We start from the raw sequence: 26,494 nt of genomic DNA, 5'->3' as shown, positions 1-26,494 counted from the left end.
CGGTGACGTCCCACATTGATAGTCATCGGTGCTCCCTCGTACAGCCCTTACGCCAGCTGTGGAGTGTGGCAGAGGCCCCTGGGCTATGGATGAGGATAACGGCATATGAACAACAGGGATTGGGGTTTTGGGTTGTCGTGTGGCTGAGGGTTGGGGCAAGGTGTGTGATTGACTTTGGTTAGAAGGTAGGGTTGGCATTCTGAGGGTTAGGGCCATGGTGTGGTGTGTGGGGCTTTGGTTCAGATGAAGTTTATGGTCGTGTGCATTATAGAACTTGGGGATAGGGCTACAATTATTAGGTTGAGGTACAGACCATGGGTTAGGGGGTAAGTGCACGATTTAGTTGGTAAGTGCGTGTCGCTTAACAGGCTGCTGTCCTCTGTGCGTGTGTTCAGGCTGTCAGCCGCGTCCACCACCCGTGCTCTCCCGGATTCTCCCATCACACCTACGAGGTGGTGGTGCCACACCACGTGAAGCCCAATGACGTGCTCGCGAAAGGTACGCACGCACGCGGCACACACGCGCATGGGTACGCGCGTCGGACACTGTCGATTGCACTCGAGCGGCTTGGAGCGAGCGGGCGGCACCCATACACAGATGGGAAATGCCTCACATCCGCCTCCACTTCCACCGCGCCACCATCTCCTCCACTGCCGCCACCTCCACCACTACCTTTACCACCTGCCACTACCTCCACTTCATCCACTACCACCACCTCCACGATCTTCACCTTTTCCTCAACCTCCCAAGTCCACCACCTCCACTGCCACCACCTACTGTTTGTCTCTTTGTCACAAGTGTGACATTGTAGGCGGTCAAATGGCTTCATTCTGACAGGTGGCTCAAAAGTCCCCTCATTTGAAACGAACACTGCCTCGTAGCTGGAAGCTGCAGAACAGGTTGACATTCAGGTAATGGGGCTTTTTCAGAGTAGACGGAGAGGGGCCAGAGAAGTTTACGGAATTATCCGATTTGGAGTTTGCCTTCACAATGTGGCCCTAAGAAAATTGGAGCTTGTCTACCGAGGCAACTAATTAACGCGTCATTTCAAAGCTGTTCCTTAATCAACGCCTCCCCAATTTGCCCACCATCCCTGACGATACCGCGATATAACAATCCCCACGAGCAACTGGCGCGCGAGCCGATGGTTCCGTCGCTACGTTTTCGCAGCAGACATCCGTCTGGGGGGGGTGCACGTTTCTCTCTTTCGGCTGCCACTCCGTCGCTAGTCTTGACCTGCTCGCAGCAAGTCCTGCCGAAGCCAATGTTGCCGTTCAAACCCCGATGTGCTGTATGAAGACGAGGCCCATTGCCTGAGATGCTGCCTACTTATTTGCATATTGACGAACGTACCGGCGGCTGTGCTAATTGTGCTTACGGCACCACCGCCAATGCAGTTATCGTAAACAATACAAAATGTGCTGACTTTTCAGTTGACCGCAGACCACGTTTGAGGCTTCATCCACCCAATGAGGTGGAATATATATATACTCTTAGTTATTTCGGTAAAGTCACGTAGGTAAAAAAATGAAATTAAAATTAATACAAATAAAATAATAAAAAATATTAATTTTAATTCCATTTTTTTACCTACTTGACTTTACCGAAAGAACTAAGAGTATGAATCCTTGCAGTCACGAAAGCTTCAAATGTGGAATATATACCCGACTAAATAGTTAAAATGGTAACAACAATGCCGCTGAATGTGGATTCGTCGATATTTGTTGGTGTTCTCTGGTTTATCTGATGGCGCACATGGTGCGAGCCAGCGAGACTGAGCTACGCCACCGTGAGAACCAGATCACGGTGGTCAGGGGTTTGAGGAAATATTTGTGAGCGTGGCGCCATGCAAGTGTTTTACGGAAGTTAAGCCAGATGCAAGCGCTATATACCACGTAGAGGTGCGGTGAGTTTTTTTATGTTGTTTAGGTGAACAAAAACTATCAAAAGGTTTAAATTCATTATTTGAGTCCAATGCATAACCTATTATGTGAAGGAAAAAACAGCAGTGCCCGTTTGGTAAGTTTGTACTCGCTAACCTGTTCTGCTACGGAGAATGAAAGTGTCACAGCGGTCATTTGTTTTAACGCCCACAATTAATTTACTTCACTCTATGGATTTAATGACGTTTAAGGGGTGGAGCCAGTGGCACTGGTGAGGGCACTGCGCTACAAACCGGGGGACCTGAGTTTTATTGCTAACCACTCCTTAAACATCGGTGGCAAGTCACATCTGAAGCAATCCTCGGCCTCCTGCCTTCACCTGCAGTGGATTGACAGCTGTCCATGTTACTCTTATCATTCTTATTACAATTAAGATGTGTTGGGCAAATGGATCGGTTCTCTTGAAGTGAACCGGGGGCTTAAATGAATATGCTCAACGGCTGGGAAATTTGAGTAAACGGCCTGTGGTTCCCCCCACCTTCGCATCATAAGTAGTTAAACCGTTGAGTTTTTTTTAAAGATCCTAAGCCAAAACGTAGCTTCCTTTTCAACGAAGACGTCTTCTGGCTTTCCGATGGGTGTTCGGGTAATACCAACAACACATGGAGCGAAACGTTGGACAATCCAGTCGAACAAATGCGCAGCACAAAGCAAAGACTATTTAAACTACTTAAAACTATTAAAATATATTTTACCTTGCCAGGTTAGGCCCACTAACCTAAAAAGCTCTTTTTCAGAAGCGGCCTGGCTACAAATGATAGCTCAACGAAGTGGCTTATGTGGAAATTTATAGCAGACCAATACTCTCAACGCGTGTTTCTAAATGTGGAGGTAAAACCAGAGGACCCGGAGAAAAATCCATGTCACAAGGGGGAGAGAACACGCAAACTCCAAATATACAGCAGGCGTCGGGGTCTGGATCGAACCCACGACCTCCTGTATACCAGGCAAGATAGTTAACATCTCGCCCCCGTGGTGCCCCTCCAGCCACCACGGGGAGAGCTGTACGGCACAGCCGCAAAAAAATACCGACATTGCAGCGACTTCCACTTACGAAAAATAAGAACAGGTACACCGTACAGCTGGATTAAGAGCAAGGCTTCTCCAAATAGACTGCAGCATACCATGTCGGCTCTTGCACAGCTGCGGTCCGTTTAACTCCCACTTGACCGAGTTTGCATTTCCCGACTTCGTTGTGTGAAGAGAAGTGGGGTGATGAGCATTACCCTCGCGTGTGCACGGTGGGTTTTCTCCGTGTGCTGTGGTTTCCTCCCATGCAACAACGCAGACACTGCTCAATACAAAGTTGCCAAATGCAGCAGAACTCTCGCGAAAGAGTCCTGAGACTCGGTGAGGCTCTCCTGGGTTAAGGATATTACTGTTATTAGAGCCGGGCTGTCCGATGGTTGAACGAATTGGTGACTGCCTACTATCGGTTAGATCACTTTACTAATTGGATCATATGAAAATGGTTAAAAACAAGTCTCGCCTCTGTTCCAACACGTGTGTCGCTGGACGGGAGATGATGGGCGGTGTGGGTGTTTGTAACTTGTGAATAAAATTTAAAAGCGCAGCACATACGTAAATAAAAACTGCCCTTAAAAGGAAAATTAAACAATAGCTAACTTTTCGAGCAATGGCCCCTTCATAGCACATCAATCATTTGTCACGTAAATAATTTGCGCTATTAAGAAACAGATAATAGGTGATGTTTTGGGCAATGACCTTAATGGAAAATTGTATTGTCTTACTTTTAAGGCTACAGTGTTCCATACGAGTATGATTTTATTTGTTCGGCGTGCTCGTACACCACTGCCAACGCAGCAGCGTCACCAAATCGTCCTTCTAATCGTGCCGGATTGCCAGAACCAAACGCCAGCAGCTGCTGGCAAACCGATATAAATCGGAGGAGAAACATCAGCTGCTCCATTCAGTTCATGATGATGCTTCCAGCGTGTGCGGCGAAACGTCGGGGATGCCACGCCGAACAATACGCGGCACGACCTGATGCACACGTCGGAGAGAGCACTACTCGGAGAGCGAGAACCCCATCCAGGCCTCGCTGCCTCAACGAATGCTGTTTGAAACACTGCTCCATAAGAGCGATATGCCGATGCATCTCAAATGTTAATCATCGTTATCATCATCAGCAATGACATATCCACGACTGGATGAAAACTTCGACAAAGTCGTCGCCGTAAAAGGAAAAGATAAAATTGTGTTGTTGCGTCAGACCACCCGCCGTCTCTCTGTCGTTTACATTTTTCACAATTGACAATCCACCATGACGGCACGAAATGCATTCTCTCGTGAACAATGGCACCTGGGCAAGAGTATGCGACCTCGGCTGACGCCGTGTACCAGAGCGCACCTGAGCGGGCGACCTACGTGTGGGGCACACGTGGCTGGTGGGAAACGGGTCCGCCGAAGAAAAGCTGTTGGCCAATCATCCGGTGTCTGCTCGCATAAAAACACACGCAACTATAAACATAAATGAGTTAATAATTGAGGCACAGTAACCAGAGACTCCTGCCGCAGGTCACCATTCACATTTCCTGCTGAAATTAAAATTACCTTGGCTCGTACAGTTCGTGTGGCCCAGCATAACTCGTTTTTCTCTCTCTCGCTACAAATTTCACTTCCCTCGACTCAAGACAAAATATGTACTTGAGTGTATAATCATCATCATCAGCAGCAGCAGCAGCCATGATCAAACCACTGCTGGGTGAAGGCCTCCCCAAGTTGCCACCATCCTTCACGGTCCCACAATGCCAACGATCCATCCAGCGCCTTGCACACCAGCTGACCTCATCGTTCCAGCTATAATAACAGTAGTCTGAATCTTAATTTTGAAGCTTTCGTGACTGCAGGAATTATTCTTTGGTTCTTTCGGTAAAGTCACGTATAAAGATAAAATAATAAATTAAATAATAGCATACGACGTTTCGATTGCAACACAAGCAATCATCAGGTCTAAATGAAATGGCAACAAAAAATCTAACCAGAAAACTATAGACAGACATATAAGCAGACAGATATCACCAAGATACATAGAGAGAGTAACACAGGTACAGAGAGGGGGATCGTCTCTGTGGGGTGTGTCAATTCACTGATAGGTGGTCTGTATTTTGACCATACTTGACCACTCGGTTTCACTGCGGGGCTGGTGGAGGAGGGTTGGGGCCAAGAGCTGTTCAAGACATCACTCGGCAGTGATGTTAGCCGTGGCCGAGAATCCATCTCGAGCAGCTGTTCACAGGTGGTGACAAAGCTCCTGATTGTTGTCTTTAGAGAAGTAGGTGTATGAGTTATATGCGTGCTGGGTTTTCTCCGGGTGCTGTGGTTCCTCCCTCTGACGCGATACCCAACAAACGACTCGATACAAATTGGCCAAACATTCAAATGTAGAAAAGAGTCCTCAAAGAGTCCTGAGACTTGGTGAGGGCTTCCTGGGTTAAGGATATTACCATTACATTATTATTTAGAGCTCAGCTCATAGCGCTGCCGCTCCCACATCGCGTTGTATTTCACGATAAAAAAAGTCCCCACCTGACTCAGCAATCAACAATGCCCTCGAGGTGGCTGCTAGTCACCCATAGTTGAGTGGCACTGTTGTTGTAGCCTCGCTCGTCAGCCGGGGCTGGGCAGGGCTGGGCAGGGCTCACGGCGTGTTGTTTCTGCTCCCGGTGTTTTCACGGCGTCGCCCGTGCTGCCCTCCCTCGCCAGTCGGGTTCACGGCTCGCTGGCCTCGTCGCTCGTCCGCTTGGCACTGCCACCACCCTCCAGCCGCGGTTTAGCCGCAGCTCTGGGACACGTGTGGCCACTTACGAAGGGCGAACTCCACTCTGCTCCTCTTCACCAAACCCCCCTGCCCAGTGTGACCCTGCGTGGTGAGGTTATCGCAATGGGCCTCCGTGATCGGCACTGTGCGGAGGCCTTCATCCAGCAGTGGATTGACAAAAGGGCTGGAAAATGTAATTATTTTATTCAGGACAATTGAGGTGGTTTGTACAACGAGTCGCTGAGGATTTGGTGGGTTGTGTTGGGCACGGGTTACATGGCACAGGCCGGGCGAGATGAATGCACTTTTATTTACCCAAGAAAGTCCTCGCTTGATCCTCAAGACTCGTCTTGTGAGCTGTGTTAAGTGCATGGCCAGTGTTTTTTTTCGTCTGATGAGCGGTAACCGGCGTGACCGGAGAACCTACACGTACGAGGAAACATACCACGGGGGGATTAAGTGTGTGGCTGAAACGTAAAGTGAGCGTCTGATCGTGGCTTGCCGGCACGCAGAAATGTTTGTCGCCCTGACGATGCAGCAAACGGGGCCCGGCACCTCCTTACGCGGGTTCGCAGACGCGTTGGCGGGCCGGGTGTCATTCTTCCAGCAGTATGGCGCGTTTGTGTAAATTATACATGAAGGTTTAGGCTTGTGAGCCACGTAGCGGCGACTAATGCCGTCCGTTCTGCCGGAGAGCGGGCGTTCAGTACGGCTGTTTGTGATATAGTCGATTGTTTGGTTCGGGTGGGCAGTCAAACTCTCTGGGTCCTTGGGTTTTCTTCTCGTGGGATGGCAGCGACTGGTCGCGACTCTGAAGAAGGGGGGGGACCCAGGGAGTGCCGCTTCTCGAGGCAGATCAACGCCGTGCTGAGCGGTGGTGGGGTCCTCTGAGGCTTTTACTAGGAACATCAGCAGAAGCTCCATCGCGTTCGACAACGCTCTAAAGTCGACCTTGCTACATCCGGGTGTAATATTCACACACAAACCAGGTGTTATATACGCGCACAAAGACCGGGTGTAATATACACACACACACCCCTGGTATAATTACACACACGCACACCGTCCGCCTGTGGTGAACATTTCCCGGCAGCGGCGAGGGAGATCTCCATTCAAGCACGGTGGTTTTTAATATTTTATATATTTTTTTATTTTCCGTAAAACTCCATCGTCGTTCGCGGCGCGCGTTCTGAGTCAACGCCACCATCTCGGGCACGGCTACGGGGCGAGGCGCGCACACACACACACACCGCACACACACACACGCACACGTTCACACGCACAACGTCGTACACGCGTGGGCGCACAAGGGCGACGCTGTCTCAAAGTTGCTGCTGATGTCATCGTCGTCCGGCGGACGCTGCTGCATCGCCACGCGGGGGACACTTTTCTGTGCGAACTACATCGCCGCGGAGTCGCGAGTGGTGGTGCTGTGTGTCCTGTCGCCCCGCGTCACCGTTTTAGTCCTTCGTGTCAAACACGGTCGACATTTTCACCAGCGGCCAACAGCATCGTGCAGTCCTGTGGACTACACAGTCGCACGACTGCCTGTGGACGTGCATCATCGCTGTGGTCATCATGAACGGCGCCAAATGAATTCTACATGCAGTCCTCTTCTGTAGGGTCTACATAATTTTTCTGTGCATCATCATCCCCAATCGCAAAGCCCTTCCTGTGGTTGACATCATCACACGTGGGCTTCCTGGTGACTAGCTGATGAGTCACAAGCCACACGCCTCTGGATCTTAAAATAAAACGCGCATTACCGCACCTGAATACGTAACTGGGGATGATGAAGTATCCGCAGCATGGAATTGAGTTGCGTAACTCTCGCAACAAGACATTTTACACGCTCAGCCCTCTGTCAATCCTCTGCTTGATTCAGGCCTCCCCATGCTGTGACGGTGTTGAACTTCTTTCGCACCGTACGTCGCCAACCGTGTTAATCGGAGGTTTCTGGGGTCCAGCCTCGGATACTTTAGATATCCGGGAGTCGAACGCATGCATAGCTGACGGGGGAGAAGGGGGTTTAAAGGGCCGCAGGGATAGCAGAGGAGAAACGGCGACTTCTCTCTCACTGAGTAAAGCATTGGCTGGTGGCTTACACAGCAGGTCGACGTGGTTGCTGGAGCGGAGAGTGGGGAAGGGGCAGAGTGAGAGGTAGGCAGGATCGTGATGGGGAGTAAAGTTTAAGGGGGGGGGGGGAGTGCGATGAAAACGGGGAGAGGTGTAGGCCGGGGTGAGTGAGTCCGTGGGTGATGCAATATTTTAATCTCGCAATTGTTCCTGGTGTGTTAGTTTCCAACGACTGTGCAAAGGTTTTGTGCTGCCGGTAAGAGGAGGAAACTTCCCTCCGGGTTGCGTGGCCACGCGAATACCGCGAGCCACTCGACTCCGACAGCCACCGCCGTGTCTCACTTTGTCACGGCTGAGCAGAGTGGGGTGGTGGTGGTGGGGGGGTGACCTGACATCACGGCAAACGCGCTTGGCGAATAGAAACATTTATCCGCAGCCACAGAGGTCTGGGGGACACCTTTCCCCCAGCCGTAAACCCCGGGGTCGATTTTTGAAGTCGGCAAGTCTGTTCGCGGATCGATCTCTGAACGTCGCCCGCGAATGCGGGGCCTCAAACTGTCCGTGGCTGGCGGCCCGCTTATTCAGATGGTTCTCCCCAGCGAGAGATGGGGGACGGGGAGTGGGTGTTAAACTAGTTTGTCTATTGTACGTGAAATACCGGCCACGCTAGAGGGGACAGTCGGAAACATTTAGCATAGGGGCGATTAAACAACCAATTCTTGGTGCGTCATTTCAACTTCATCAGTGGTCTACCCGAGCAAATGGAAATGGGGAAAAACTTATTAAGCGACTGCGTTGGTAGTGGTGTACGAGCAAAAGATTCGGTGACGTTGTTGACATGGAAGATGGTGGATTGTATTTTTTAATTAGATTTTGCTTTTAAACAAATTCGCATCTTGATGGGGGCACGTCGGAGTACGCCCGTCGCTTTGGACGTTTAGGTCTTCGTCGCCGATGGAAATATCGGCACAGGTTTTACTGGAGTGAAACCGACTCGTGGAAACATTTACATCATAGAAAAGCCCTTAAGCCATCTTTGTCAAAACATTTTAGATCTCCCCCCCCCACCCGTTCCACCTATTTGCATATCGGCGGCGGCATTGTTGTGTGGGCTGCTCGACTCTGCGAGTCAAGGAAGCGTTTTGTCGTGCAGAAGAAAGGGGGGGGGGGGGAAAACGACCACGCAAGAAGACGTGGCCGTTCCACTCTTCAGGGTCCGGCCTTCAAAGTGTTGACAAGTGTCGCACTGGCCGCCGAGAAGAACCGTCAACCCCGTGATGTGTCGCTTTGAGTAACTCCTCGTGTGGACAGCGGCCATCTCAAATGGCATTTGGCGAAAGGGCAGAAACGAACCTAGCAAAACAAAAAAAACTATAATCCGTCATTTCAGCCGTTGCATTTACAGCCCACAACACCATCTATGTTAGTGTTGTTTATCGGCTCTTGAGTCATAGGTACGGTATCCTCTTGCAAATTCATTGCTGATTAACTGGCGATAAGCGAGCGGCTGAGGGTGCGCTGGTGGCGTGCGGGATGCAGACAGTCGGATGCCCTCCAACGGCGTGACCTCCGTGACCTCCGTGTGCTCATACGCGAACGGCGTCTCGCTGCTTGTATGTGGGCAAATCTCTTGGGATGGGGAGGAGAAGGGTTGGTGGAGAGTGAGTGAATACATTTTTTTTCAAAAATGGAGGGAAAGGCTATTATTGGCAGGTCTGAGAGTGGGTTGTTGTTACCTCTGGTTCTGAAGGTTTGGATCGATTTCAGATTTCTGTCGGGTGGCGGGAGGATCCGTTGACGTATTTGATCCAGAGCGTGACGTGGCCTCGCACCAAAATCGATTATGAATTAAGTTATGCAAGTTGTTATTAATGTTAGGTTTTTTTCGGGACTATTTAAATGCAGGATACGTTGTGTGACAGTGCCTCGTGTGATCGATTTGGAGATCACTGTTTGTCCATACGTCAGTTTTCTTTTTTTAAACTGCTGAAGATTTGTTATCAATCTAAATATTTGTTCTCTCTAATCGACAGCAATTTCATCTCTACATCTGCCTTCCACGTCACGTGGGATTACGGCCGTTATTCTAGCGCGAATATTTGCTGCTCATTCACGCATGAAGAACTTGGAATTCACATGAAATGGATAAAATATTTTTTTGCAGTTAATGGCGAAGTTAAGAGAGCTCGTCATGAGCATGTTTGCTTCATTGAATGCGCACCGCTACCCTGCTGCTGTGTCTCAAGCGAGTCCTGCATTGGGATGTTTGGTCAACGCTACGAATGGGCCTTCGCCAGCCATTGGGGTTAAGCGTTGTACGGAAGAAATATAAATATAGAATATAGATTCGTGAGCAGTTCTACCATGTGGTCCAGGTGTCTTGTGACGCCCCATTCAATTAATATATTTTTTTAAAGTAAGATTTATTTAAAAACAGAAATGATTTCTGCAAAGGAAAACAATGTTAGGGATCATTTCATTTGGGGGGGGGGGGGGGTCACAAGACATCCTGGACCACCCTGTACTTGTTTATAGAAACCCAAACAACAAATGGCGTTGGGTACGAATTGGATCTTTTTGGACCTTGCACCGCCACATCCGGCGCCAAGCTCCTCGTGAGGTCTGGCGGCGCGCTCCCCGTGGGCTGCTGCTGCTGGTGGAGAGGCTGCTCTTGCCAAACCGGTCGGACCACGCGGTGGAGCCAATATCAGCCCCAGGGCCTCCTCTATACAGTGGGGGGGGGATCAAGGTGCAACTTCTATGGGAGGCGTGGGTTTGCGACTGAGTGGGGGTGGGGAGGTGAGGGTATAGGTGAGAGGGGGGGGTTGAGGGTGCCAGCTCCGTAAAGTGAAGTCCACCCCTCCCCCCCCCCAAACTGAACCGCCACGCAATGTTTCTCGATCTACTAAAGTCATAAAAACATGTCACGAGATCGTTCTTACCAAGTTTTACACGTCCGCTAGTAACCCGCTCAAGGATTCTAAATGCTGACCCTGGAATCGCCCCTAAAATGTTCATAAAGTTATTGGCCTGGAGTTGTTATTGATGAACCCTTTTTTGCCATGCGGCTGAATCTATGTATCTATCATTTTATAAGAATGTGTGTGTGTGTATCGGAGCCTCCTTCCAGAAGCGAGCCTTCAACACCCCACTTGGCTTCAAAGCGCACTTAGCCTGGCACCAAGCGCTGTGGTGACACCACATATTCGTGGCGAATGCTGGCCGTTGTGGTGTGTATGTGTAGGGTTTTTTCCCCCCCACACTGTACCACCACCAGTCGGGTCAATGCACACGCACACACACGAGTGCGCGCATACTCGGAACAAGGGTCGTATTCTGGCCAGGTTGTGTGTGTGTTTAGCCACCAGCTTTGAGCAAACATGCCATTTATGGCCCGGTGATGGTTGTGGTGGGTGAGTGGCGAGCCAGCACCACGCCCCCACCTCCCACACTGCCCTTTGTCTCCCGCCCGTTGCAGGTGGTGGTGTTGTCGATGTTGCACCGAAGCCCCCCCCCCAACCAAGGCTCTCGTTTATTCCCAAATAAAGCCCCAGGCGACCACCCCCCTCCCTCCTCCCATCATGGCTGGGATGTGAACCCGAAGCCGTGGGAATGCAGTGCATCAATTCACCTGCCACGGCACACGCAGAGTTCCTGCCGATGGCCTTGCGGCGAGACCGCGAGCACTTGTAAGCGAGGCCCGCAATGTCCCGATCCACAAACATCAAGGAGACATCGCAGCGATGCATTCCGCTGCTCCTGATGCGTTTGTCTGGGGCTTCACCACACCTGAATGCGAGATTGTAGTTGGCTGTGTCGGGTGGTGGCGGGTTTAACGATACATTTATATATTTACGCGATCTAACCCAAAAAACCCTGTTATGGAGATGGTGGTTGTTGTTCTGCATCTACATCAGCCGCCCGAAAGGGGAAGAAGAGGCGAGTGCCAACCCAGTGGGTTGGAACCATTGGACTGACGTTGGCACAGCGTTCCTTGTCTACTGGGTATTTAGTCGGCAGCAGTGGCATTATGCAGTTAGCAATGGGCCCTTGTTGCAAGAATTTAAATGAGGCGCCCACTCTATTCATCTTCATGGCCTGGCAGCACCTGGGCCCATCCGACCCATCGGCCTAGGTGCAGTTCCACAGTCTACACACGCAATAGCAATTCCACTGGTGGGCATTTCATGATTAATCGATTCCTAAGCTCGCAATAAATCATCGACTCGTGCACGTGAGATTTTATTAGTGCTTTCAGTTGATAGAAAGTGTGGGAAGCGGTGGCATAAGGGTTATCGCACTGTGCCTTGAACTCGGCGACCTACGCTTGATTCCCAGCCACAGCTAACATCAGTGGCAAATATCTGAACTGGTCCTGGGCCTCCCCTAGGTCGACTCGGCCTTACATGGCTTGGCGTATGAACATCACTGGACGGGCAGTCGTGGTGTTAGCTACATTGCCCCCTCGTGCGTTGCTCCAGCATTAATCGGTGCTCGCTAACAGCACTTGGCCGAAAGGCTTTATGGGAGATCGTAGTATAGACACTCGCACGCACGGCAAAACGCACGTGCGTACAGCAACAACAATAATGCTATTCATTACCAAGTGGCGGTGACTTCACCGAAAACATCTGTGAAAGGCTTAGTTTTATCTCATCCCACGTCTACGCATGCGCACGCCTAGACACACCGACACACACCGACAACGCAATTGCACGCACACCCCATGCACGTACACCTAAGATAAGTAAAATGATACCCAGTTTAGCTTTACAAACGGACGGGGCAACTGTCGTTTAGCTAGCACCTATTAAGGTCAACAACGCATGAAGGCAGGGGGGTGGCGTGGTCAGCACCACGCCCAGCCACCTTTGTCCCCACTATACTTACGTTTATGACCACGCCATGGTATCTGATAGGATGGGAAGGGACGTGATGGGAGGGTGTTTGAAGGGTTCTGATGGAATGTAAGTGCGGTGATGTGGTGGTGCGTGGCATCAGATGAGCATGAAGAGGGTCTGACGTTATGCGCTTGGTTTCTAACGCCTTGTGAGGATGGTACCTGATGTCACGTGGTGATGGCGTGACGGTGGATTTGGTGGGGTTCGTTGAGGTGTGCGTTGTGATGATGGCTTGCGAATGGGATCACGGGAGGATGTGATGATGACGGGGTGGGGGGGATTCAACACCTACCCCACGAACACTTTATTTTACCAGGTGTAGGGCCTACTGAGTTACGTGGCTCTTTTTCAGAAGTGACCTGACCACAAGTGATGGCTCATTGAAGTGGCTTTTCACGTGCAAATGTATAGCAGCCAAACACTTTAAACGCGTGATGTTGATTCTAAATGTGGAGGGGAAAACTGGAAGACCCGGAGACAAATCCACACGACCACGGAGAGAGAGCAAGACACGCAAACTCCAGGAAAGGTTTTGGGGTCGGGATCGAACCCACGACATCCTGTGCATACCAGGCGCAATATTTAACATCTCGCCACCGCAGCGCTGCAATGTGAACCCCCATGGGATGCGCTGGGGACGCAGATGTGTTGCGGTGGCGTGCGATGGGATGGGAGATGTCACGTTCTGCCCTGCGGTGGGGGAGGGGGGGGATCACCACCTGAAATCCCAGCCATTGTCCTGTGGCCCGAGCGAAGCACACCGCTTAGCTCGCAATGCGCCGCCGCCGCCCGCGCGCGCGAGACGCATTGTCAACCACGCGAGGGCTCCTTGTTATTTATTTATTTATCAAGCGCCCGAGCGCGGTGGAGGACTCTGAGTGGGAACACGCGAGGCCCATGCGACGGGTGACATTTGGCCGCCAATCCTCCCCTCCCCCCAACACCCCACACACCTGCTTCACCGCTTGTGTCCGAAACAATATTCGCTCGACTGTAGTTCGTGTAATTACTCCCCCCCCCCCCCTCCTCAGGCTGGGTGGCGCCGCGATTACAGCTCTTTGCAAAGTTACGAGATCCAAGTTGCAGCTGGGTTGGACAATCTTAGCCCGTGCATCGTTTTTACCTCCTTCGCTAGCTTGGATAAAAAAAACGAGCTACAGCAGTGGTTGTGTGTCAGTGGTCGTAGCAGCCTTTGTGTAAACCGAGTCCATGACGTCCAAACGACTCCTTTGCAATTGACAGCTTGGACACCCTTGCAAACGAGATGTTCCATCTCACGGCGTTTTTCGCAAGTAAAAATATTTTAACGTCAGTGGCCCGTAAATCGTGTTTTTCTGACGACCTGTTGTCAAATCCACTGCCTGGCTGCAAGCCTCCTCACACTGGCAGTGACGGTGGACGTTTGATCATACTTCACCACGCTGGTCAACGCGGTGTTAGTGAAGGTGTGTTGTTGGGGGGGCAGGGAGTGTTGCGGTGGGGGGGTCCGGCATCCATACCAAAATCTTTTTTTTAAAGCAGGAACCTGAAATGTATAGCCCCCTGCCATAGGAATGTGCAATTTCCACTCGTGGCGTGTGGGGTGGGGGGGGCCACCAACGAAGACGAGCACTGTCCCACGCTCGCTCGAGCACGGAGACACGCATGTGTCTCTGCGCGAGTTTGTATGTTTTTTTTTCCTCCGAGGTTTTTGTTTTCTCCCGCGAGGCGTAAGAAATGCTGTTGAACAAAGCGGGGGTGGGGGGGCGAGTATCGGCGTCGAAACCGTGCCCCCCCCCCCCGTAGCCGTGAGCTCATCGCGCGACGCGAGAGAGAGAGAGATGGGCCCTCCCGAAACCCGACACGAGGGCAGGAGGCGAACGTGGGCTGCTCGCCGCCCCGCGGGTTTGTCTCCAGTCTCCTCTCGAGTCCACACACGCTCAGCGGGTGGCCTCTCAGCTGTGTCGGGTTGTGGGTTGTGTACAGGCGGTGCAACTGCAGCGGCACCCACGGGGCAGGAAGGAGCAAAGGCTCCGGGCTAACCTATGAAGAGGAGGGCAGGGGGGTGGGGAGTGTGATCCCTGTTATTTAATCCTCGCACCAGGCCCAGTGCCAACCGGTCTGCGAATAATTGATGAGGAATGGCGGTATCGGTGAGTGATTGGGTGTGAGGAGCAATATGATTGGCCATGCACTCGGAACCAAGATGTTTGTTTTAGTTTACAAGTTAAAGCCCACCGAGCTATATAGCTCGTTTTCAGAAGCGACCTTGCCACAAATTATAGCTCAACGAAGACGCATTTTTTTAAATTATGGAGGGTAAATCCGGATGATCTGGAAAAAAAATACACGGAGAACATGCAACTCAAAATATACAGGTGTCAGGGTTGGGATATAACCCATGACCTCCTGTATAATGAGCCAAGGTAGTCAACATCTCACCACCATGGGACATCAACGTTTTTATCAAATGAATTGACCAACTCAAGGACAGCGAAGGTGGGGAATTAGCTGTGCACCATAGGAGCCCGTGGCCTGTGACTTCAGCTGTGTCGAGGAACACTTGGGGTGCAATTTGTGCGAGCGGTTGCGATCCCACCGTGCGTCTCCTCTCCCCCCACGACCGTTTTTTGTGGCCCATGCTCGGCCGATGGATGGAGATAGCGACTTGGAAGTTCTGAATGGAATGTGGCAATAAAGCGTGCTGGAGATGTAATCACGAAGAGGAGGATGCGATCAGGAGGGGCGAGGGTGGGAGACTCGTTTGCCCTATGGAGGAGGGGTTAAGTCACCCGGGCCAGGCACTGGAGTGGAACCCAGAGGTCGGCGACCAAAGGGAGGGGGTGGGGTGAGGGGGAAACTTGTGGAATGCAATGAGAGGCCAAACGGTTACATTTTCAAAAACTGCCAAGAACTAGCATAAGAAAACAATGATGAGGTTGTGGTGACATCATTACCCTCATTTGACCATTGAGGGCTGTTTGAGATGGGCCTTTCAACCAGTCGTAAAACGGTCGCAATCAACAGCTGGTGGGACTTTTTTTTGGCTCTCGTGTTCCTCCAGTGTTGCAATCGATAGCTCCATCCTTCGTGTTTTCACGACAAACACAAAGTGTTAAACACTGCCGACGCATTTAGTCACTAGGGGTGAGATTCTGCGTTATGGCAGCCGCCAGTGAGTAAACTGGGTTCTCAATTGTGGTGTGGTCATGTTCTCAGACTGGTTACCAATGACTCTCACGAAGACCCAGAGACTGACATGAAACCGAGTTGTGATTAAAACGCGTTCTCAGATGTAGTGAGTGAGTCTGTTCTCAGCCCGGTTACCAGTGATGGCATGGGAAAAACCCGTCCCGTAAAAGTTTGGTTCTGCACGTGACTAAATTCCAGCTTTGAGAATTCAAAACATCGAGTTGTCCGTCACAGACTTTGTGACCCATCCCCTGGGACATCCGCAGTGCGCATCGCTGCTCATGCTCGTCCCCACCGCTTCATTTCCGCAACGTTTCTCGACGAGACTTCCGTGCACTCGTTTACGAGGTGGACGTCGCCGTTTGCCAAATTTACGAGCCCCAATCATTGCGTGGTCGGGGCAGTAACCTGGTTCTCGTTTTACTTCCATTGCTCCGGAGTTCTATCCCATCGTCTCTCATTACCAAGTTTCTGTAAGCTCAATTCAAGAAACGTGCTGACTCGGTTTTTGTACTTTGAGGAGTGCTGTTTGTTGCTGGCCCCTTGGCGTTGTGGAGCTTTGTCCTTGTGCTCGGCAACCATGAAATACATACCACGGAACAGCACCCTGATCATCTGCCCGAGCCTAGGATCTCACATCTCAGATGAGACTTGAGAATATTGGTCGGTGTGCATGATGTGGCCCGGTGGCACCTCGGATTCCCCGCACCTCCGATGAGCACGGTTGGCTACGTACGGTGCAAAAGAAGTTCAACATTCATACAAACAAAACAAAAAATATAAACTCACACTGTGCTCCGTTTGGATAGCCTCTGGCCTGCAGCAGTCTCACCCATCGACCGGCCTGGGAGCGCGCTGGCCACGGTAGTCTGTTCCGCCTGCTGTATCGGCACAGCGCACACACTCGCAATCGGGAAAAATCACCACGTTGCGTATTTCCTTCTCGTCGGACTGGTTTTAAGCCCTTGTGGTGGGCACACGTATACACACACACACAGCCCCTCTACCTGCAGAGATGCCCATTGATGTGGTTCCATGAAATGAAATATCTGATCTGTATGGAGTTCCGGGTGAATGTTTGCGATAAATTTGTTTTCCAGCTGAAAACAAAATAACCGCGGAAGCGGCAGTGTAGACCCTCGCAAAGCCACCGCGCCTTCAGTCGGGGCTGTGCACGACTTGGAAAAGCCACGGCAAGCTCCTGCTGGTGGTTGGCTGGTGCCACAAAGCTGACTCGTGCTTAAAATAAAAATTGTTTTATTTACATTAAACATTAGCGGCAAGGTTGGAGACGCGTGACCTCCCAACGGATGGATGCAAGGGCTTGTTAGAGATGGCGATAGATGGCAGGCAAACCGAGTGCTGGTGCCACCCAGCAGATTCACCTGCACCCTCGCGGGGGGGGGGGGGGGGAGAGTTGGCACCCGTCCAGTCTCGTACGTTCCTCTATCTCCTGATCCTTGTGATATGAAACGTCATGCTTTTAAGGCACATGTGGAATGCAGTTTCATCGTTAGCCACGGTCGATCCACTGCTAATGAAGGCCTCCCCTCGCTGCCGGCACCCCCAACACTACCACTGTCCCACTATGTAACAATCCACCCAGCAGCTGCCCACGAGCAGATTCCTTGCTCGGAATGCCGGGAAGAGAAGTACAATTGTGAAATGGAGAACGTAGCTGCATTCGGGCCGCACAGTAACCCACTCCGGCAAGGTGAAATGTTTTAACCCCCGCACAGCATCATGGGACTAAAGTCACAATGCAATGCGCGCTGTACCCATGGGATATGCACGGTGCGTTTGCAAAGCGATCAGATGCAGCCTTTTAACGAAAAGTGAAACGCGGCAAAAAGTATAACAACCCCCCGCCCCTAAATTCTACATTTCTTATTTAATTGCACTCCAGAGGAAGAGGGTTTTTTTTTCTTCTAAGTGCAATGTGAGATATTGATCCGGAAACATCCACGTCCTGAACGGTCCAAGCCCTTCACCCTCGCGCAACGATCCGTATACATAATGCATGCAGAGTTAACGGTGGCTTCGCTTAAGCTAAGAACCGCCACCCACGTGCTCCGCAGCAGCGTGAGCAGAGCTCCCGTGCATTGGTGGTGAGCGGTGAGCCCGGGATGCAAGCAACACTGCTGACGAGAGAACCAGGTCTCCCTCGCAAAACAGAATCGCTGCGTCTCCACAGTCCGCCGCCCGGTTATAAACAAAACATGGTCAGGCCTGCTGTGCTATTTAGCAGCGGCCTGGTGAAAAAAATTATAGTTCTAGATTTGAAGCTTTCGTGACTGCAGGGATTCATATTCTTAGGTTTTTTCGGTAAAGTCACGTAGGTAAAAAATTTACATTTAAATAAAAAAATTCAAATTAGAATGAATAGCTGATACAGCTATCGTGCTGTGACGGTTCCACCTGAAGACGGAGGCTTGTGTTGCCTCCGAAACGTCGTGATTTTTTATTTTATTTTTATTTTACTTGGATTAATTTAAATTTTTTACCTACGTGACTTTACCGAAAATACCTAAGAATAAGACAAATGATAGCTCAACGAAGTGGCTTGTCATATTAAAATATATAGCAGCCAATTAATTACTATATACACATGTTTCTGAATGTGGAGGGAAAAACCAGAGGACCTGGAGAAATATCCATGCGATCACGGGGAGAACATGCAAACTCTAAATATTTTGGCGTCAGGTTCGGGATCGAACCCATGACCTCCTGCATGCCAGGCGAGGTAGTTAACATCTCGCTACCGTAGCGCCCCCCAGAGATAGTCACACGGCAGTCGGACGAGTTGCATAATTCTCAGAGCTGGAATTTAGCCAGAATTGAGTGCAAAACCAATTTCGTATTTGAAAAAAATGGTGCAGTCATTGGTGACCAGGCTGAGATCATGACTCACTGCACCGGGTGAACCTGATTTAACTCTGGCATTTTGGAAAAGTGGGAATATTTATTTCAATTTCGTTTTTTTTGTCTACTTCTTTTACGTTCATTAAAGAAAATGACCGATAAATCTGCAGTAATGTGGTGATGACGATGATTATGATGCAGATACTGCTGTTGGTGATGAACATTGTGATGAAAATAATGATGGTGATGTTGCTCCTGCTACAGACGACGATGATGATGATGACGGCAATGATCACCAATGCGCCCTCCTTCCCACAGTGGTATTCTCGGCGTGCCGCGGCGACAGTGAAAGTACTCTGCTGGAGGTCGGCGACCCCCGCTTCACCGTGACGTCGGACGGCACGGTTCGCGCGGCACAGCGGCTCCACCTGAAGACCGGGGTCACGGCGTTCGAGGTCACGGCTCTCGACCCTGGCACGGGGCAGACACTGAGGACAGTGGTGCAGCTGCAGGCCAAGAAGCACATGCACGATGAGGTACGCCCAAGCCTATCGACAAAACCTGGCTTTCTACCGCGAACGCTGGTGCTAATCCAGACCCTAATTTATAAACCTGGCTCTAACAATAATCCTTGTGCTAAACCAGAGGTTCGGCAACCCTGCGGCTCTGGAGCCGCATGCTGCTCTTTTAGGGACTGCAGTGCGGGCTCTTGAAATAAAAAAAAATAGCTGCTCCTGTTATTTTGGTCACCGACCCCTGACCACGAAAGTCCAGTTCACCACGGGTGTCCGGTTTACCATAGGCAGTGGTCAGCAACTTGCGGCTACGGAGCCGCACGCGGCTACGGAGCCGCACGCGGCTCTTTAAAGACTGCTTCAAGATGGTATTTATTAAGGACCGTGTCGTATTCACCAAATGCATTGCGGTTCTTGAAATAGTGAGGTTTTTTATTACAGATTATGTAAAAACATGGCTCTTATTATTTTGTTTGCCAACCCCTTGTGCTAAACCCTGACCAGAGCACTAAATCTGGCTTTCACCTCAACTCTTACCACGTTCATAACAAAGTAGTCCGAGAACACGGTCCAACAATTGATGCGGTGGTTAGCGACTGCGGCCCGAACCCGGAAAACTGTTTTCGATTCCCGGCCAAGGCTAACATCGGCGGCAAGTGAATTGTCAATCAGGCATGGGCTTTCCCTAGGTTCAACTCCCCCTTGTATGCATATCTGGTGCAATATATGTGAACGTCGGTAATGCAGAGATGAAGGCGGCCAGACGTGGTGCCAGCCGCACCACCGTCTCGTACGCCACTCCGGCCTTAATATGCGCTCTCTAACGGTAACGGCTGCGGGCGTGGGGTGGATGCTTGCGACGGTGCGTGTGCAGGACGACACGTTGGTGCTGATGCCGTGGAGAACCGACCTCGGGTCCCGGAATCAGCGGCGCCACAAGCGTGCGTGGGTCATCCCGCCCATCAGGATCACCGAGAACGACCGTGGGCAGCTGCCTCAAAAACTCGTGCAGGCAAGGCCTCCCACGCCGCAGCATCTGGCACCTCCACCACCAACGTTAACACACAAGAGACACGTGCGCGGGGACCCCCCCCCCAGACTTCAATCAGGCCCCAAAGTCTGTCCGTCACTGTTTCTGTCCATGTCTTTCTTTTGTATCTTTCATTGTGTCCGGTCATCTTGTGTCTCTCAGACACACAGTGGCAAAGACAATCTCCATATTTCTAATTGCGCCTTGTCTTTTTGTATGTGTCTGGCTTTCTCTGTTTCCCTTATCACTCTCCCAAACACCTTTCTGTGTGTCTTCAAGTTCCCTCCCCCCCCCCCCCCCCCCCATCTCTGTATCTCGGTGCATCTCTGTCGCTCACTCGCGGCTCTCTCTCTCTCCTTGTGCTGTGTCTCAAAGGCCCTTCTGCCCCCAGTTGTACAGGGCACCACTTTGTGTTGAGCCGAGTCTCTCTCCCATATGGGTGCCCATCCCCTTTGCATGCGGCGTGGGTTTTCTCTGGGGTCTTCGGTTTCTTTCCGCACGAAGCTAAAGGCCAGTGAATGGGATTTCCTTACTATCCCAATGTAGCCAAAAACCCTCTTGAAACGCGTGTCGTTGAGACACGACTCTCGAATTTCCTGGTAAAATTTGTTTCTATAATTTCCATCGTACGCCCCTGTGCAGATGTTTCTTTGACGCCAAAACTACATCTGCAGCAAAAACGCCAATGACGTGATTGTCGTTCCCCGCGTGCAAACCTGCGCGTTTTCAGATCAAGTCGGACAAAGTCAAGACCGGCGTTCATTACAGCATCACGGGGCCTGGGGCTGACCAAGCTCCCATCGGTGTCTTCTTCATCGAGGCCGGCACCGGATGGTTGTTCGTGAACAAGATTCTGGACCGTGAGGAGATCGACATGTACATGGTGCGCAGAGCAAACGAGGGCTCGTTCGCGCGCACGCACACGCGCTGCCACAGCCGGAACACGTGCCCGGCCTCTCATTCACCAAACAAGCAGCTGCCACACCACCCATTCACCACTTGGTGGCCGTGACACGCCACGGCGTTTGTGCCGTGCTAGATACGCACAGTGAGACCACATGAAGTGGAATATTGCACATGAGACGGAGCCAGTTGATAGAGGGTGAATATCTGAAGTGACTGTGCTTCCTACTGTGTCCAATAGTTTTGTTTTAGCTGGCAGGAACTCTGCTCGTTGTGAGCATCGCTCCTCTGGCCCTTCGTTGTTGCTGGGGTCATGGCTGCCCCCAACTGCCCAATCGTGTCCTTAACGAGCCTTTCTCTACAGAGGGCAATGGTAATCACTGATGATCAAACCCATTTCACTATAATCATCGTGCCAATGCACCAATCACTCCCCACATGGATGCACACAGGCAGCCCAGCATACATATACGGACACATCACACACGCAAGTCCCTATTTTCACCTCGATAGGCTGTTGAAATATTTGCTGTTATCGAGTGCTCATTGACGCAACACATTAATGAGTCGTGCACTCAAGGAGCAATGAGATCGGCTCATGTGCAGGAGCTCGATAGATTTTTGCACTGTGAGATTGCTAGAGATGGCAACAACTTTAGGAGACCTCAATCCAGCATAAAACCAATGACGATAATGGTGATGATGGCTCTGCTATGCATTTTTTATTGTAGATTGAAAAGTAATTTCTTTAGAACTGTGTTCAGTTTATTGTCCTTCCCCCGCACCTCCGATTAGCGTGTTTGGCTACGTATGGTGCAAAAGAAGTTCAAAATACATTTCCAATCGTATACTGTCGTGCCGGTTTCTCCGAACCTTGCAGCTCAAGGGCTACGCAGTCGACTCAAATGGGAACAACCTGGAGGACCCGGTGGACCTGCAGATCATCGTCATCGACCAAAACGACAACCGCCCCCAGTTCGCTGAGACGGAGTACTTTGGCACCGTGCCCGAGGGATCCCTCCCAGGTGTGGACCTCAACTTCGACCTGTAGGGCAGGGGATGGCTGCCACGATGTGGCGGCACTTTTGTGTATCGTACGTAGGGTTGCTGCAATGTAATATTTCAAAGATGCCACGTGACATGAATATACTCAACTATTTTTCATTTTACCAGGTAAAGCCCACTGAGCTATATAGCTGATATATAACCAATTTTACTGGTAGGAACCTCCTGGTTACACCAGCCCACAGGGAATTATTGTGTCCGTCCGTCGTGCATCCAAAAATGGGAGGGGTGGGGCTGGGTGGGGGCTGGGTGGGGAGGTTGGGGAGGGGCTGGGTTGGGAGGGGCTGGGTGGGGGGTGGGAGGGGTGGGGCTGGGTGGGGAGGGGCTGGTCACCCCGTGGTGCCCTTTTAAAACTAAACGTTTAACCTACTCACGCCGGCTTGTGCCCGCCCTCAGTCGGGCATATTTGCGGAATACACCACGCCGCGTTGACCCTGGCCATTGACCGAGCAACCCAACGTTCCTACCAGCTCCCTCTGCAGGAATGTGTTCCCCTAGCAAAACAGAATCTCTGCGTCTCCCTAGTCCATCGCCCGGTTCTAAACAAAACCTGGTCAGCTCTACCGAGCGATGTAGCTCCTTATCAGAAGCGACCTGGCCACAAATGACAGCTCAACGAAGTGGCTTCTCACGTGGCAATTTAAAGCAGCAGCCAAATACTGGAAGGCATGTCATGAAATTAAACGTCCTGATATGCATGATATGAAAATTATCGAGATGGTTTCTGATAATATTGTTATTGTATTTAACTTACATTTGTATCGTCCTGTTCCTATGCCTAGATGTACTTTTAAGAACGAATGAAGAATACTTGAAAGTTATTTGTATGCAGTGAACGCAACACAAGCGTCTGCCATAGGCCTTGATGATCATTATAATCTGAAATTTCATTATTTTCGTGAAATGGCATTCCTATTATTTTATTAGGTTATTGGGGGAAAAGTTAGCCATGATTATTACAATAAGATGTTAATTTTTAAAATGGACATTATGAATGTCATGGACCCTGTATCGTGCGATATGGCGTAGTATCAACATCGCAGCAACCCTAAAAGTACAGTTATTTATATAAAGCACCTTTCAAATTGATAATTTCAAAACAGTTTACATCCGAGATAATTATTTTTTAGAAACACAAAACACTGACACACCAATAGTAAAAAAAAACAATCCTACAATAAAGTCAAAAAATGAAATAAAATCAAAACACAAAGGCAAGCTACTTAAAAAACTATTTGTGCTAATCATACTTTTGTAAAAAATTTATATCGTATTGCGATGCGGCAAGCCCGAGTCAACGGGGGCAGTGCCATGTGTATCCTCGCGTGCCCGCGTTGCACTCCACTCTGTACGCTTGGCCGGGTCGTGACGCGTGCTCCGCTCCGTGCGCTTCCGACAGCAACGTCTGTGATGGACGTCACCGCCACCGACAAGGACGACCCCAACCAGGACGGAGGCATCCTCAAGTACAAGATCCTGAGCCAGGAACCGGCAAACCCGCTGATGTTCACAATTAATACGGCCACCGGAAACATCCGCACCCTCGCCTCCGGCCTCGACAGAGAGGCGAGTACCGGAGTTGACAAAGCTAAATTATTACAAAACAGTTTTTTATTTTACTGAGTAAGGCCCACCGAGTTACATAGCTGTTTTTTGGCAGTGACCTGGCCACAATTGATCGCCCAATGAAGTGGCTTATCATGTGGAAACGTATACCAGCTAAATACTTTAACTGCATGTTTCTAAATGTGCCGGGAAAAACGTGGAGGACCCGCACAACTATGGGGAGAACGTACAAATTTTAAATGTACAGGTGTCAGGGTTGGGATCAAACCCACGACCTCCTGCATACCAGGCGAGGGAGTTAACATCTCGCCACAGTTGCAGCCCCTGGGCCCTCGGATTTGGATTTTCTCTAAGAAATAAAGAAATGCTGCTTTCTTATAATTGAGATGCATGTAGGTGATTTGCTCATTAAAGCCATAGCATCACCACGTGCGTGTGCGTGTTCCGAAATAAAAATAGTCACGTAGTGGGGCGGATAGCAGCGTGTGATGGACGAGGTACATGTGTACGAGTGAACGCCACGCAGAGCGGTAGGGTAGCGGTTGGCATCCTGCGCTACGAACCCCGCGCCCCGAGTTTGATTCCCGCTAATGGCCAACATCCGAGATGATTATCTGAACCGGTCCTGGTCCTCCCCTAGGTCAACTCAGCCTGAAATGAGTACCTGGTACAGTGTGTAAACATCGCCACTAGGGAGACAAAGGTGGCTTGGCATAGTGTTGGCCACCCCACCCCGTCGTGTGCTGTGCTGGCCTTCATAGGTGCTCGCTAACAGCACTTGCCCTAACAGTATGTGAAGGCTATAAGGGGGGTCTTTGTCTTTGCCTTTGTTTGCCAAGCAGAAGCAACATTTGACTCATTTATTTGCACGTCCCGTCACGTCATCGCACGATCCCGGCCTGGCTTTGGCCCAGTATCTGTGTCCCAGGTGAGCTGGCTACAGCCGTCCTGATGTGGCTGTCCCTTGAGCAACTGCAGCTTTGCCGATAAACCACGCCAGCTTATATAGTCTTTACAATCCTTTGAAATATAGCTCATGCTTTGTTTGCCGCCAGAGTCCTTGGCTGTTGCTGTACACTACACTTATTTCTCAGCTTCAAAAACATTTTAAAATATTCTTCATTCTGCTTTGAAAGCCACTCTAAGTCTTGTTTAAAATAATTAAATGCACAGTCATGTGTGCACTAGTTCATCACCTAACACTTAAAGAATATGTTACCATTCAACCCATTTTTCTACAATTAATTTGGTCGTTTGTAACGTTGATTTATATCTTCACAATTTGCTCCCCTCCTCGTGGCAGTAAAACGAGCGATGCTATCGCTCCGTGTGCTAAGTCTGATCCTTTCATCGCGGCACTGTGAGAAAGGGTGACAGCTTGGGGGTTTGTGGGGGGGGGGGGGGCGGAAGAGGGAGGCAGTGGCTAGATCATTGTTGTCCTTCCCCTGCGCCCCTGATTAGCACGGTTAGCTACGTTGACACCTTGTGGCTTTCTCCGATTCCCAACTTTTGTTGCCTTGCACCAATTGAACTTTCTTGCTGAGCTAAGAACGGCTGCTCAGTCTGCATATTGCCAAGAGGCCGTGGCTTTAGCTGAGCCGTGGCTTAGCCGGCACCGGACAGGCCGTGGTCTCTAGAATGTTTTTTTTCTTTTTTTCTACGGGTGTCATGCTCGCTCACGGGGCGTGGCTAGGGCCGGTGTCGATTTGGTTGCCTTTGGGCGGTTGTGCCTCTAACCATCGGGCTCCAGAGCTGCAGAAATATCTCCTCGTAACCCCCAGAGGAGCAGGGATGCGATATGTTTAAATGTTTATTAAAGACCCAGATCTTCAGTGCACCTACATGGTGCATGCTGGGTATCCGCTTATACAATGTTATTCCTTGTCTTATAAACTGCTCTTAATTAGAATATAGATTTTATTTCATATAAAATAAAATTGCCTAGGGGTACATTGCTTTGTTTAACGCGTAGGCTTTTGCGAGCAACATTATCCATAATACAGTTTGTTTTGGGTTAGATCTCGTAAATATAAATTTGTCGTTAAACCCGCCACCACCCGACACAGCCAATAAATAAGATTTGTCATGTAAACAGAACATTGCTTTATTATTTTAAAGAAATTATTTTATAGATTCCAAACGTACAAATATTATCTCACGCTCTCGAGATGCTTGGCGTTGATGTGAAGTGCACCGTGTAAAATGCGCACCCATGGGTCGGTCGGCACAGGTGACGAAGACGTACAAGCTGATCGTGGAGGCGAGCGATGGGTACGGCAGCACGGGCCTTTCCGCCACGGCAACCGCCATCATCACGGTGACCGACGCCAACGACAACCCACCCATTTTCGACCCGACCACCGTGAGCACCGCACCACACTGCACCACTACACTACACCACTACACTACACCACTACACTACATTGCACCACTACACTGCACCACTACACTACACCACTACACCACACTACACCACTACACCACACTACACCACTACATTGCACCGCACCACACTACACCACTACATTGCACCGCACCACACTACACCACTACATTGCACCGCATCACACCACTACATTGCACCGCACTACACCACTACATTGCACAGCACCACACTACACCATTACATTGCACCACACTACACCACTACATTGCACAGCACCACACCACACTGCACCACA

General features: G+C 50.4%; 1 protein-coding gene across 1 annotated transcript in view; it reads left to right on the top strand.

Moving 5' to 3' along the window:
- LOC133340139 (B-cadherin-like) overlaps positions 1-26,494 on the top strand; it is a 45,895-nt gene that overhangs the window by 10,601 nt on the left and 8,800 nt on the right. The window contains exons 2-8 of the mRNA XM_061548206.1: positions 396-498; positions 19,053-19,270; positions 20,124-20,261; positions 21,010-21,162; positions 22,063-22,207; positions 23,647-23,813; positions 26,044-26,175. Of these exons, the coding sequence (XP_061404190.1) occupies positions 396-498; positions 19,053-19,270; positions 20,124-20,261; positions 21,010-21,162; positions 22,063-22,207; positions 23,647-23,813; positions 26,044-26,175 (1,056 nt within the window). The remainder of the gene's footprint in view (positions 1-395; positions 499-19,052; positions 19,271-20,123; positions 20,262-21,009; positions 21,163-22,062; positions 22,208-23,646; positions 23,814-26,043; positions 26,176-26,494) is intronic.

The sequence above is a fragment of the Lethenteron reissneri genome, chromosome 9, assembly GCF_015708825.2.
Source record: "Lethenteron reissneri isolate LAM-NWPU_2019-01 chromosome 9, ASM1570882v1, whole genome shotgun sequence".
Lineage (NCBI taxonomy): Eukaryota > Metazoa > Chordata > Hyperoartia > Petromyzontiformes > Petromyzontidae > Lethenteron > Lethenteron reissneri.
This window is presented reverse-complemented; position numbering and strand designations above follow the sequence as displayed.